The 14903-nt window shown below is 31.8% G+C and overlaps 2 protein-coding genes across 2 annotated transcripts; both read left to right on the top strand.

The window, feature by feature from the left end:
- The first annotated feature begins 2945 nt into the window (after positions 1 to 2945).
- LOC7487863 (isocitrate dehydrogenase [NADP]) lies at positions 2946 to 9390 on the top strand. Its single transcript, XM_002298492.4, has 15 exons — positions 2946 to 3313; positions 3690 to 3733; positions 3887 to 3996; positions 4712 to 4749; positions 4970 to 5047; positions 6058 to 6111; positions 6197 to 6298; positions 6409 to 6497; positions 6579 to 6682; positions 6839 to 6907; positions 7000 to 7115; positions 7623 to 7657; positions 7745 to 7887; positions 8216 to 8338; positions 9077 to 9390. Exons 1-15 carry the CDS (start codon positions 3001 to 3003, stop codon positions 9168 to 9170), a joined length of 1512 nt encoding a protein of 503 aa, XP_002298528.2. The 5' UTR covers positions 2946 to 3000; the 3' UTR covers positions 9171 to 9390.
- A 3507-nt stretch (positions 9391 to 12897) lies between these two features.
- Positions 12898 to 14336, top strand: LOC7496831 (glutaredoxin). Its single transcript, XM_002298493.4, has 4 exons — positions 12898 to 13071; positions 13171 to 13259; positions 13816 to 13914; positions 13999 to 14336. The coding sequence occupies exons 1-4, from the start codon at positions 13016 to 13018 to the stop codon at positions 14082 to 14084; spliced, it is 330 nt and encodes a 109-aa protein (XP_002298529.2). The 5' UTR covers positions 12898 to 13015; the 3' UTR covers positions 14085 to 14336.
- The last annotated feature ends 567 nt before the right edge of the window (positions 14337 to 14903 follow it).

Raw genomic sequence — 14903 nt, 5'->3', positions numbered from 1 at the left:
AAGTAAGAGACGTCCACACCCTTTGTGTGGCGTCTCTTGGTAGTCATTGGTAGCCTTTTGTCACAGCATCCAAAGTATCATGTTACCCTCTGCACAGTGAGTTGACGCATGTTGACCTTCAAGACACGAAAGAGGTCATGCAACAATTTTTCTCTCTCTTCCACCTCAAAATATGTGTTTGCCTTACAAAGTGATCTCCAACTATTTAATTGTATTAAATTTGATTTATTTGTTTTTTAATTTTATTTATTGGCATTTGATTTTTTTTATGTTTTTTAATCAAATTTTATCCTTATTCTTGTAGTTCTTATTTATTTGGCTTTTAATCTTTTTTTATTGGATTTTATTTTTTTATTAAATCCTAATCATTTTATTTTAATTTTTTTTGTTGAATTTGATCCTCATTTTTATGTTTGCAATTCCTTTTATTTTGAGTTCTCTTATTGAATAATTTTTTTTCTTGCAATGTCATCCCTTATCGTTTAATTTCATTAAATTTTCATATCATATTTGGTGCTTATTTTTTTATCGTGCTTTTAAAATCAAGCCCGAGAGTCGACCCCCATCAATGTCCCGAGTTACGGGTTGGGTTGAAATATTGGGGTTATCGGGGTTAATTATATTTTTTATTGTGTAAGAAGTAAAAATGACATTATCGGGATAAAACAAAATAATGGCAAAAAAAATCAATGGTCATTGACATGGTTCTTCCCTGGTTAATCACTTGATTTTTTATTTAGCTAAAAAGTAAGAGTAGTATTATTTTAATAAATAAATAATGGAGAAAAAAATTAATTATGATCCTTTTATTATTTATTTCTCTTTGTTTTAGATTTTTTTTTCCAGTTTCATCTCTTTTCATTTGATTTTGTTTTGTTTTTATATTAAATATGTAACATCCCATATTTAGGATTAAGCAATAATCTCTTTTTTTCCATGTTTAGTTCTTTTTTTTTAATTACTCTTTTTTATCGTTTTCTTAATTTGTTTTATATTTTAACTTTGTTCCTCGACATTTTATTTCATTTGTTTTTTTATCCAATTTTGGTTCTTATTTTTTTAATTGTATTTTCTTATTAAGTCTTTTGTTATTTTATTTCATTAATTTTTATACTAGATTTGGTTTTCATTGTTTTGGTTACTATTTGTTTTCTTTTTAGTTTTTTTATAATTAAGAATTTTGTTCAAGATTTTTTTTGTCTTTTATATGGTCATCTTGATCTCGTAACCAAAATTGCTGGTTTCGAAAATTAGCACGATTTAACTTTGATCTTTTTAAAAAATTTAAAATTTTATTCTTTGATATTAGATTATTGGGCCTTGAATTTTCGATTTCCCCCCCTTTTTTTCCCTATAAGATTATCCTAAATAGCAAGTTACCCAAATTATAAATTATCACTATTTAAATGAGGGTTGATTATTTTTGGTTCGGTTCGGTTTTTATATAAAAAAAGTAACCAAACCGAATTTGTTTTTAAAAAAAACCAAAACCGAACCAAAACCGGTTCAAACTGACCAGTTTCAGTTCGGTTCGGTTCGGTTTTATTATAATTTTTTAGTTTATGTTTTTTAATTATTATGCAATCAATATAAAAATAATAATACTAACAATAAATTGTTCATGAAGATTCTATTTTAAAACCTTATATTTGCTAAGATAAATAAGAAATACATTAATAAGAAAATTTATCTTTATGGAACTTTTTTTTATTTCAAAATGATTATATCTTCAAGTTTAATAATAATATCAAATAATTTTTTTTAAATTTAAACTTTTTCCTTTTCATGTTTAAAAATATTATGGTCCACCGTATCTAAGCATAATCATATAATCTAGTACAAATCCAAATAAAACTAAAAATTATAAGACATGAATTAGTCATTTTAGTTTTAAGAAACGAATTAATTAGTCTTTTCATTTTAAAAATTATTTATTCATTCCTTAACTAATGTGATTATACCTAATTTAATATTATTTTATTATTAAAAAATCTTTTTTTCTCATCATCTATTTATTTTTTATCTTATAATAATAAAAAACACCAATAATAATAGAACATACTAGTTTGTATGCTTGCATTATGTTACAAGAAACTTAATTTTTTTAAATATAAATAATTTTTTCAGGTTCCATAAAATTATTTGATATTATTAAACATGAACATATAATTATTTTAAATCTTTTTTTACAAAGAAAATTTTCTATTAATATATTTTTTATTTATCTTAGCCAACTTAATATTTTTAATTGTAAGCATTGTTTAGGTTTTAAAAAATTACAATAGTTAAAATAAGTTAAAAAAATATATTGAAATAATATGTTTATATGTTGTGTGATTGAAAGCTAATAAAATTATAAATATGATAAAATCATGTTCTAAATTTATTAAAATATTTTAATAATAAACAACTGAGAAATTTCATAAACCATTTACTAGTACCATTTTTATTTTAAAATCAAATACATAATAATTATTAAGTAAAATGTAAATATAAATTTATAATAGTATTTAAGAAGAATGTTAAAATTAAAAATTAAGTAAATTATTTTTGGAATATAAAAAAAACAAGAAAAAAAGTAGCTGCTTTCACTTTTTTGTTATCTTTTTTTTAATAAAAAAGTAACAAATAATATGTCATCTATCATAATTTTAGTCATTTAAACTGTAATGTTTAGGTTGTCACATACACCTCGATTAACTTAGTTGTAACTTGAACTTACCGAACTTATTATAAATTAATTAAAAAAATATTAAGTTTCTTTACTATTTTATATGAATAATAAAATATCATAAAAAACTCAGTTTTTTTTAGTATTATAGATGAGAATGAATAAAAAAACTAAATAAACTATAAAGGATACTTTTTAATCTATTCATTTAAAAACATTAAGGAAAAAAAAATAAGGATAGAGAGGGAGAAAAACGGAAACTAGTAAAGACAGAAGAACAGAAAGCGCAAAGAGTGTGTTGTCATATTCCATTCAATAACAGGAGTGGAATGCAAAGAGTCTGTAGTAGCGGTGCTGCTGCTCAGAATATAATAATAACAATCAAACTAGGTGCGATGCCGGGAGTTGCTGCTGCTGCTAACACAATAAGAAGAAACCCTAACTTCTTCCATTTCTCTTCCATTTCTCGGAATTACGGAAATGGAATATCAGGGGGTGCTTTTGTCAAGAATCGTGTCACCTTTTCTTCTCCTGCTTCTCACATCACTCGCGCCCTTTCGCTTCGATGTTTCTCTTCTTCTTCTTCTTCTTCAAGTGGCTTTGATCGGGTTCAAGTTCAAAATCCCATCGTTGAAATGGACGGTAACCAAAATAAATAAAAGACTCCCTTAAACCCTTACTCTCTTCTTGCATTTTTTCAGTTATTAATGTTTTTTTTTCCTGTTTTGGTTTCGATTACTGAAATTGATTTGCAGTTTCTATTATTATATTTATCTTATCGTACCTATCCTGGACAGTAACCAAGATAAACAAAAAGACCCCCTTAAACCCTTATTTTTGTCTTTTTAATGCGTCGATTGTGCTGTGTTATTCTTAATTTATTTTATAACTTTCAAATTCGTGGATTTTGTTATCGAATTAGAGCCTTTTTTTCATCAGTTTATTTTCCTTGGTAATTTTTTTATTACGCATTGTTTCTTAATTTTGTGTTGTTTTTCCTTCTATTTTTTACTTATAGGTGATGAAATGGCGAGGATAATTTGGAAAATGATAAAAGACAAGGTCTGTTTGTGTGCTTATTTTCTTCTATTTTTTATATTATTATTTTTGCTTCATTTTGTTTCGGATTCAATCTATTTGGGATTAAGGCTGCCTTACAATCAGGAATTGAGTGATTAGTAGTAATGGGGATTTTTATTTTCCTGGTGGTTACAGCTTATATATCCTTATCTGGATTTGGATATCAAGTATTTTGATTTGGGTATATTGAATCGTGATGCTACTGATGATAAGGTCACTGTAGAAAGTGCTCTTGCGGCTCTCGAGTAAGTTTTCTTATTTAACGACCTCAGTTTTATGGAATTGTATTGCTTCATACTCTCTGCGTAGCTTTTTCTGCTAAGAACATGCGGTGGTGGTTTACACTTTGAAATTTGAACTAATTGTGTTACCATCAGTTGTAAATAATTAGGCATTAGTATTGGTAGAACTATCTTGAACTGTATGCGGTAAGTATTTTACATTTACACATTGTGTGCATTCGATTCTGGAGATATAAGCAGAGAGCGTCCTAGTTGCTGGAGCATTTCTGGTTATGTATCTCCTTTTCATTTCATTTGTTTTTTTTTTTTTTTCCTTTTGACTGAAAGATTCATTTTTCCATAATGGATATAGAGAGAGTGGGCAATAGTTGTGACATAAGATACTGCCGTTCTCCTGATAGGGCATAATAACTGCAATTGAATGCTAGTAAGATCTTTCCTCTTGGTTTGATATCCTAATGACTCCTATATTGAGGGTTTGTCGTCTTCTTGGCCTAGTAATTTCTTCAAAATAGCATATAATTTTTCCTGCAAAAAGACGAACTGAATGTGCATAGAAGCGTGTAACTTAAGGCAAAAAAAAAGGGGGGGGGGATAAAGAGGTCTTGACACATACACATGCTCACATGATTATACTGAATAGTTTAATATTTAAAAGCTTGGAATATCATAAACTCTGCTGAAACATGTTGTTTTTCTCGTGGTTTGTGCATTGCAGGTACAGTGTTGCTGTTAAGTGTGCTACAATAACTCCCGGTTGGTCATTATGGTCTCTTTCCTGCTTTTTTGGCTTCATTTATGACTGCTGGGAAACATAGTTTCAAGAACTTGCTTACTATGTTGATTGCAACAGTTGATTCAAACACTGATAAAGTCTTCGTAGTACATGTTAATTGGTTTACTTTACTTTATGACAACTCTATTTATTATGGTTTATTTAGCTTGCATATGGTTTTAAGGTTTCCATTCTCTGCAGATGAGGCTAGAGTTAAAGAATTTGGCCTGAAGTCTATGTGGAGGAGTCCTAATGGCACCATTAGAAACATCTTAAATGGTCTGTATTTGATAAATTTGGTTCTCCCATACTTTTATGAAATATTTCATGCTTTCAATGCAAACAACTTGGTTTTGATTTATGTATGGTTGCATGTGAAGCAATTGGTAAAACAACCAACTGTCCTATTTTCTTCTGCTTGAGAATAATATGAATACAAATTCAAGTTTTCATCACCATTATAAACATTTTATAACAGTGAGCCATCCATAGCCTATTGATAGAAAATGAAGCAAGATTTCTAAGATTATTGTTTTACTATTATTTTTATTTGATAATTCTAGATTTTATTGCTTGTTTCAGGAGTTTAATTTGAAAATCAACTAGATATAAACATGCTACATCACCTATATCTTAGATTGAAGTTGCTCATGACCTTGAGCCCTTGGTGGTATAATTTCTATTTTAAATTATGTATATTTAAATAATGCACAATAGGTATAAGATTTCTTGAGGACCATGAATCTCTTATCTGGCTATTCTCCCTTCTTTTGGGCAGCTGTATTGCAACTGATTTGTTTTCTTTTGTAGATAATAATTAAAAAACTACCTTTTAAAGCTTATTAAATTATTTATAATCTACAAATAACGTTTCTCCTTTTTCTTTCATTTTTTTTCTCATAAACATCCTAGGATGTAGAGGATTGGAATGAAACATGTTGAAATATTTACTGGAAGTCTAGAAACTTTTTTGATTTTTCACAATCTCTAGCAGGCTTTGTTAGTAATTTGGCTGGCATTCTATAATTCAATTTGAGTATAACAAGGATGATTGAATGAGATGGAGAATATTGAAGCTGTGAGGTGGTCCTTTGAGCGTTAACAATTCTTGCATCTCATTGTTTGTGTTGTATAGATGTGGTCTATGAAGTACACATTGTTTGCCTTTCCTTCCCCTGGGTTATCTTGATACAGTGATGGAACATTGAAGTTATATTGTTTAGCTTCTCTCGGGACATATTTATATTAGACTCATCTTTCATTTTTTTTTTATGTTTTCTGTTGTATAGGTACTGTTTTCCGTGAACCTATCCTCTGTCGAAACATTCCAAGAATTGTTCCTGGTAATGTTTTTTCTCCTAATGTAAAGCTTGCATACCTATTAAATATCGTGAGACACCATTTAGTGCTTATAGATTTGATCTACAGGTTGGAAGAAACCCATATGCATTGGTAGGCATGCCTTTGGTGATCAATATTGTGCCACAGATACAATCATTCCAGGGCCAGGAAAGCTTAAAATGGTTTTTGGTGAGCTGATTTCGGTTTCAACATTGCTGCATATACAAGTAACTAATTAGAGAATCTCTATTCTTCTGAGCTACCGTTGTTGCTTACCAAATTTCTCTTCCTATTACCAGTCCCAGAAGATGGTGAAGTCCCAGTGGAGCTTGATGTTTATAATTTCAAAGGCCCAGGCATAGCTCTTGCAATGTATAATGTTGATGAGGTTGCTTCTCCATGTGTTTATTCTCAAATATGTTGATTGCCCTACATCAGTTATTTTCCTAATCTTTATGTGATTGGCCAGTCTATTCGAAATTTTGCGGAGTCATCAATGTCATTGGCATTTGCAAAGAAGTGGCCTCTTTACTTGAGCACCAAAAACACTATTCTGAAGAAATATGATGGCAGGTAATTACTTCTTGTAATGAACTTCTTTCCAATCCTTTTCTTTTGGTGACGCAACAAATGTCTCTGAACCTTGACCTTTATCGATTCATCAATTAATGCTCCAATTTTCAATCGAAACAAATCCAAAAAACTGTTCACTGATATATTATTTCACAGGTTTAAGGACATATTCCAGGAGGTATATGAAGAAAAGTGGAAGCAGAAGTTTGAAGAAAATTCAATATGGTATGCTTCTATCAATTGTGTGGGACGACTCTCTGTATCTCTTTTATCACTGTTATTAAAAATGGTTGATTCAAGGACTTTTTGTATTTCAGGTATGAGCATCGGCTAATTGATGACATGGTAGCTTATGCATTAAAAAGTGAGGGCGGATATGTCTGGGCTTGCAAAAACTATGATGGAGATGTTCTAAGTGATTTACTTGCTCAAGGTGCTGTAACTTGTTCCAACTTTTTGGAGTTACACACATCAATATGGTTCTTGTTCCTTTATCTGAATGCTGAGGACACTGTTATATTCTGGCTATTTTTTCCACCAGTATCTTTGCAAATGGAGTTTTTCTGAGGGAGCTTTTTTCTGATCAGTATTTTTTTAATTGCTTGGCAAAATCATGTTTTAAACTTTTTATTTTTGATGTAGATTAAACCAGTCTTGCTTTGCGCAGAAAATTTAATCTAAAATATATTTATTTTCATTATTACAGTTTCTTGGGTTGAAGTGCCATGATTGATAGCAATGGGCCAACTCTGTTTCAGTTTTTTCTGTTGCAGTCCTCTTTTATTGAAGATAATATTTATATGGTTCTTGAAGAGAGATACCAAGTAACTTAGTGAACAGATAAAATGACAACTCTGTTGGTGTGAATGGTCTGAAGAATGCATTCTCAGTATGCAATTTTTCTATTTAAACTAGTCTAAACTTGGTTTCTTTTGGGCAGGATTTGGCTCACTAGGCCTCATGACCTCTGTATTGGTTTGTATCCAATTACTGGTGTCAACCTCAATGCTGACTTTTTCTTTATTTAGTAGTTACAAAATCTTATAACTTCAAAATGTACAGTTATCTTCTGATGGAAAGACAATTGAAGCTGAGGCAGCTCACGGGACTGTAACCCGGCATTTCCGGTTGTATCAAAAGGGACAGGAAACCAGCACAAATAGTATTGCTTCAATATTTGCATGGACACGGGGTTTAGAGCATAGGTATTGTTTGCTTTATCTAATTAACCAAAAATGAAACAGATAAATTATCTCAATTTTGATTTCATCTTGTATATTATTCCTATTGCTGATTCCTCTTCATAACCTCATCCAAGTTTAGAATTTGTTTGTTCTGTCTCTGGCTGTTTGTTTTCTTTTTCTTTTTTTGTGAACTGTGATATGCTCTTCATAAGCTTCAATAAAGCAGCTTCATTTCTTTAAAATTCTGTAGTATTTTTCAAACTGTTGTTAATTAACTTTACCACTAGGCAAATGAATGAATGAGTCTATGCTTTTTATTTTTCTTTAATTCCTGTCCTTTCTCTCTTAGGGCCAAGCTGGATAACAATGAAAGGTTGCTTGATTTTGCTCTCAAGTTGGAGGCTTCATGCATTGGAACTGTGGAGGCAGGAGAAATGACCAAGGATCTTGCCATTTTGACCCATGGCCCGAGGTAAGTGGTAATGTGTTTTTATATCATGTTCTTGACCACATAATTTATTGGTTGGGTCATTTTTGTTCATCTCTGTAAGTTCAATTTTTGGAAATTCCAGTAAAGATTCAACAGAATCATCCTACTTGGTCATGTACCTAATAATAAGAAGTGAATTACTGATACATGCTGTGGAGAACGAATGTTTCTGATGATGCGGGTGAAGGATTTGGCTCAGGTTCATGTAAACCTTTAAAAACACAATGAATGGTTCTAAAACTTCTATAGAACATGTATCAGTAATTCACTTCTTATTATTAGGTACATGACCATGTAGGGTGATTCTGTTGAATCTTTTTCTGGAATTTCACTTAGTATGTAAACCTTCATGACTGGATTTTGACTTCTGAAGCCAGTTGATAATTTAATTTATTCCGACCCAACCAACTCCTCTTTCATCCAAGAAATGGTACCACGAGGCTTTCTTTCCTTTCTTTCACTTCCACTTTTAGGAGCTCTCTACTTCACATGTTTAAATCTGAAAAAAAAAAAAAAACAGTTGGTGATTTCATGTAAAAGTACACTGTTTGGTTCCAGTGCTGGAGTGGTTGTAATTGAATCAGTCAGAACAAGTGGCCTCCAGTCTTTCATACATTATATTGAGCATTTTCCCCTTCAAAACTTTTAGTATGATGGTTTTTTCATGCCTTGTTAAGAAAGTTATACTCATAGTTACTGAGATACTGTTGATGCATTCAGGGTATCAAGGGAATTTTATCTTAATACTGAAGAGTTTATCGACGCCGTTGCTAGAAATCTAGAAACAAAGCTTCAGGAGCCAGCTGTTGTCTAAGCGGAGAGTGTTATCATGTGGTGGTAATATGAGATTCTGAGGATTGGGATAAAATTTGCATATACCACTCTTTTAATTGTTTTGATCATCATAGTAGATGCAATTTTCACAGCATTACATAAAGGGTCAATTTCAATTTATCTCTGGAAGTTTTCCCATTGGGGTTTGATGATATGAATGTCTCACTGCAAACTCTTAATGTTATGCAGTGTTCATTTTATTGATCCCAGAGGAATATGCGCAATGTTAGATCCATATCCAATTTAGGTTATTAAGTGAATTTTTTTCCCCAAAGAAAACAATCAGAGAGGGTATTATCTGCGTAAGACCAGTGCCATGTTTGTGCTCCACGTATTGATGTCTAGACATCAAAGAGCTGCATCTGCTGCCCAAGTTTCTCCAAGAAAAAAACCATTATCGAGCTTGGATGTTGATTGAGATGCGATTTCTTGAAAATCTGAAAGAGGGCGGGGTTGAAAAATTTGTGATTTTGAATCATCGTTGACATGCAATTTATCACAGAATGGTTGAGCACTTGTGAGATTCCAAGCCATCTATAAAACTTGGGATTTTTTTTTGAAAATTAGCACTTTATTTTTAAAGAAAATTGGCAAAATAATAAGCGAGTGTGAAAATTAGCACTTTCTTTAAGCGAGTGTGAAGTTCAGTGCCTTTTTTAAGGTGAATGGAATGCTAAGTGCTTCCCCTTCCTTTCGAGACCAGGTGAGCTTTTTTTTAAGGGGCAGTTCAGTTCAATTCCTTTCCAAAGCCAGGTTAAAGAGCAATCCTGTGCTGTGATAAAGTAACTAAGAAAGCTAGAGGAAGATATAAAATAAAGCTTAGACCAGCAGCCGGCCAATACGGATGATATTTTATAAAAGCAGGTGCAAGGTCGCAGGAGTCTTAACAATTTGTAAAAAAAATTGGTGAAAAAATATAATTGGTATATGTTGTGATTGTAAAACACGACATTACAAAGAGATTATAAAATTGGTACGATAATGAGAGGAGAAAAAAAAAAAAGGGAAAGGAAGAGACTTTGGATGCACAACAAAGTTATGATTACAATATTACTAATACCATAAAAAATATTTTGATGAGAGGAATCTAATAAAACTAAGAAAGATCATCAATGATCAAAGTATGTTACACTTACTGCTCAGAGATGATGGGTGACTCATTTGTATTTGACGGTAAGTGTAGTTCACTTTAGTCATCATTTATGACATTCTTGATATCATTGTATTCGTTTCAACAAGATCTTTTTAATGATAATAATAGTGTCATAATTGAAGTTTCAGTTTTATTTGAGGTCTCTTTATCTCTTTTCTTTCTCCTTATCATATTTCATAATTTATTTGAAATGTTGCGTTTATGAACAACGTTAAATTTAAAAGTCGTTTCAGTATGCATTTTAGTTCTCTTTTTTTTTTCGTTATCATAACTTGTGCAATTCATTTTATAATTTATTTGAACTATTATGTTTATGAATAATGTTAAATTTAAAAGTCGTTTTAGTATGTATTTGACGTCTTTTTATCTCTCCTTACTTATCATAACTTATATAGCTCATTTTATAATTCACTTAAAATGTTATGTTTATGAATAATATTAAATTTAAATGTCATGTGTATATAAACTGTGCTATCATATTAAATTTTTTTATATCATATTATTTATTATAACAAAAAAAAAAAATGCTAACAAGCAAAAATAACCATAGGGCTAACGATCTAAAAGTACTTGGATTCCTTCAAAAATCTAATCTATTATTTTTTTGCCTTCCCTCGAGGCTCACGAATAGAGAGGAGTCTTCGAATAGATGGCTATCCCAACGCCCAATTTGGTTGTTAAATGTTGAGGTAAGCGACAAACTCGGTGCCGGTGTTATATTAAAAGACTTGAATTAAAATTTGGCCGAACACGTGGACCAAGAGATTCCAGTCATTATAAATGACATCAAATGGAGAAAGAAGACTTTTTTGTTTCAAGTAGCCAAATGGAACTTGTCCATGCGATGCCGACAATGTTTCAATTCCTAACTACTTACATAACCCTCATGATATCTCGATTAATTTTTTTTTATAAATAAAATAAAATTAAAATTAAAATCTAAAAATATTAGTTCTTTCTATAAAGCTATATCCAAGAATTTTGGGATTGATTGCAGCGCTTGACCCAAAAATAATATTTATAATAATAACATTAAACTTGCATGACCTAAGTTTAAATGACTTTGGCTGCAACACCAGACCCAATAGCCTTAGATGCAGGTCTGGTTGTAAGGTCGTGTCATAAAAGTGTGATAATTAAATAGATTAATAAAAAAAACAAAGAAAAAAAACCAACAGGAAGAAAAAAAACTAATGAAGAAAAAAAAAAAAATCTGAATTAATTGGGTTAATCCTTCAAAAAAAGTAACCCATCAAACCTGGAATTCACGTCATAAAAGTTTGATAACTAAATAGAAAAAAAATTTGACGGGTTAACTGAGTTAAACCTTCAAACCAGGTTAACCCGTCAAGCCCGGATACGTGTCATGAAAGTCTGGTAATTAAATAGAAAGAAATTCAACATTAACAAACTAAACTAAACGAAAAAAATTAATAAAAAGCAAAAAAAAAATTTCGGGTTAACCCGTCAAACTCAGGATTCGTGTCATGAAAATCTGATAATTAAATAAAAAATTTTAACATTAACAAACTAAATTAAAAAAAATTATTAAAAAAAACACAAAGAAAAAAGCTAAAAAAATAAAAAACTAAAAACAAAAAAAAAAAAAGAAAAAGAAAACCCAGAGTATTTTAGTATATGTTATTATTATTATAATTATAATATTACTTAAGACGACTCCTTTTCTTCAAATTTCTTGTCTGTCACTCTGCGGATAACATTTCTGGGAAACTTTTATCTTATATATATATATATATATATATGAGAGAGAGAGAGAGAGAGAGAGAGACGACCGGAGGAAGCAGGTCTATCAAGTTTATAGAATTGAAGCAGAGCATGTTGAAATACTATGGCATTTCATAGAGCGTAGAAATTCTTATACAAGGCACTAAGTGGGTCTAAAATTCTTTGAATAATTTTTTTAATTCTATAATAAAATTAATTTTAGATCAGTATTGACTGAGATTTGGAACGAAAACAATTAATACTAGGAAGGAAGCAAAACTCAAAAAAAGTTTGCCCTTTTACATCCAGATGAACCTTAACCAACGTCTGGTTCTTGAGGTTAATACTTGAATAGTTGACAATTTCTTAAATACGAAGATCTTGCATGTATATTAACTGGGGCGTGGACAATTTAGCACATGGATATCAACACGACATGTTTAATACGTGGAATTATGAATGTAATAAAATTTGTTAATTCTTTTTAAATATATCAAGTGATGTGAACAATGCATTTTCATAATCATTTTTTAAAGAAATTAATCTTCATTGACGCCCAGATTCTTTCATCGGAAGAGGGAGATGTTGGGTTGGCTGTGGGCCTGTGGCTGTTAGCATCGTTGACCCGGCCACTATTTTATTTTTTATTGATTATTGATTGATAAATAATATTAGATTATGGGATGGACTCCATTTATCGGCCATGTTCACGGAAGATGACTAATTAAAACTGATTTTCTGGTTCAGGTAAATTAATGGCCCACAACACAAAAGTAATGTAGAATTAGAATATGCGGTCCAGTGGTCCTTCCATCACTGGATTTTACTTGCACGTTTCAGCCTCTCAACTTTGTGTGTGTATATATAGAGAGACGGTATGGCACAGAGAACGTTCGGAATCTTACTTGGAATTTAGGGTTAAGAAAAGAAATTGTGTGTGAGAGAGAATGGCAATGAACAAGGCGAAGGAGCTGGTATCCACCAATCCCGTGGTGGTTTTCAGGTTTTCTTTCTATTGGATATCATACGGATCTATTTATATTTCATTTTAGATTAATTAATTTGTGTAATATTCATTTCTTTTGAAAAACTTTGCTCGCAGCAAGACATCCTGTCCATTTTGCGTCAAAGTGAAGCAGCTTCTGAATCAATTAGGAGCCAAATACACTACTGTGGAATTGGATACCGAGAGTGAGTTTTCCCATAGACATGCCCGTGCTCTTGACAAAATGATTAATACTTTTGGAAATTACTTTGATTTTTGTTCTGTTTCACTGTTTATTAAATTTATTTAAAAGAAATTGTGATTCGGTCATATTCATCGTAGAACTCTATCGGTTAAGGAAACGGAGGGTTTTCGTAGAATTGATAGAGGCAGTCTTGCCATTTAGAATATAATCTTCTTGCCCCTAAACAGTTTTAAGAAAGAAGGCACATGGATTCAATCATAAGAGATGGGGTGGTATGGGATCCAATCAATCATGAATTATATGGTCTTGCTACTATTGTTATGATGATGAGATCCATATCCAATCAATCAATCATACCTATTGTTATGAAATATATGATCATATGCTATGCCTATGTGTGATTTTTTGCGTGTCTCACGTGCTTGTTTGTCTTTTTGAATATTTTCAGAAGGTTGAATATACGTATGTATTCCCTTGAAAGGGTGTGAATTTATGTGCTGTTAATCAGGGATTTGATTAATTGATTATGGTACATGCATGTTCTTTGTGTTCTTAAGAGGATGGAGGTGAAATACAATCAGCGTTGCATGAGTGGACTGGACAACGCACCGTGCCAAATGTTTTCATTGGTGGCAACCACATCGGCGGCTGTGACAGTATGCCTTCCTATTCTTTCTCTATATTCCGTTGTTATTTGTTTACTCTATTATTCACCGGGGGGCTCCTTTTACTGTTTCCAGAAACCACAGGCATGCACCAGGAAGGAAAGCTGGTTCCTCTGCTTGCTGATGCTGGAGCTGTTGCCTCTGCTTCTGCTTCTGCTTAAAGGAGGTTCAGTTATGTCTTGTAATAATTAACCGTTGTGTTTGGTTTAAGTTCTTGTCTTTTGACCCTTGAGCAAGTGTCTTTGCGTTCTATAATGACTAGTAGTTTTTTATTCCTCCGACATTTCTGTTTGCCGTGGAATCTAAGCTAAGCTGTGTATCGATTATGAGATATCAGCTGTCTTTAGCTGGGATTTACCATGACAATTAAACTCACCCTTGCATGAAATGCTAGTCAATTCTCATTTACTTCAGATGAATCAAGATTGTTACCCTCGACTAGTAGAAATTAGAAACTATGTTAAGATTCAGGTTTATCGTAGCCAGAATGCTAAAATCCTCACTGCTTTCTTCGGAAGATATTCGACTCTACCTTTAACTGCCTCAACAACTAATCCAAGCTAACGCGATCCTACTTTGTTAGGCCACTATTCTGCCACCGTAATGGTGGTGCAACCAACATAATAACCGAACCCTTCGAGACAGAAAAGCTCAACAGGCTATCCCTGATCAGTTATCAATCCATCTGCGCCTGCCCTGCCTTGGTTTTTCTAAATTTACACCAGCCACATGAAGTCGTTTCCAAGCGTCGAAAAGCACATCAATACGAGTGCTGGAGCCAATTCATGAAAACGAGCTTTATTGACTGCACTTCTTGAGTTCCTTGCTACGCAGACAAAGGAAGATGGCTTTTAGGTCTCGATGTTTTAGCAGTGAACTAGATGTTGCGACTTATTGGAAACAAAAGTTACACTGGACTGGCGAATTTAATGTCCCTCCTAACAAATCCCAATCAAATAACACATAAACAGTGCAAGAAA

This window comes from Populus trichocarpa, chromosome 1 (genome assembly GCF_000002775.5).
Source record: "Populus trichocarpa isolate Nisqually-1 chromosome 1, P.trichocarpa_v4.1, whole genome shotgun sequence".
NCBI classification, from domain to species: domain Eukaryota; kingdom Viridiplantae; phylum Streptophyta; class Magnoliopsida; order Malpighiales; family Salicaceae; genus Populus; species Populus trichocarpa.
Note: the sequence above shows the minus strand (reverse complement) of the source record. Positions and strands in the feature narration are given on the sequence as shown.

Bases quoted from the DNA above. Each gene is read 5' to 3' on its own strand.
- LOC7487863 (XM_002298492.4), top strand. From the start codon at position 3,001: ATGCAAAGAGTCTGTAGTAGCGGTGCTGCTGCTCAGAATATAATAATA. The intron at 3,997-4,711 runs GTAAGTTTTCTT...TGTGCATTGCAG, and splicing joins AGTGCTCTTGCGGCTCTCGA to GTACAGTGTTGCTGTTAAGT. The intron at 5,048-6,057 runs GTCTGTATTTGA...TCTGTTGTATAG, and splicing joins CATTAGAAACATCTTAAATG to GTACTGTTTTCCGTGAACCT.
- LOC7496831 (XM_002298493.4), top strand. From the start codon at position 13,016: ATGGCAATGAACAAGGCGAAGGAGCTGGTATCCACCAATCCCGTGGTG. The intron at 13,260-13,815 runs GTGAGTTTTCCC...TGTGTTCTTAAG, and splicing joins TGTGGAATTGGATACCGAGA to AGGATGGAGGTGAAATACAA. The intron at 13,915-13,998 runs GTATGCCTTCCT...TACTGTTTCCAG, and splicing joins CCACATCGGCGGCTGTGACA to AAACCACAGGCATGCACCAG.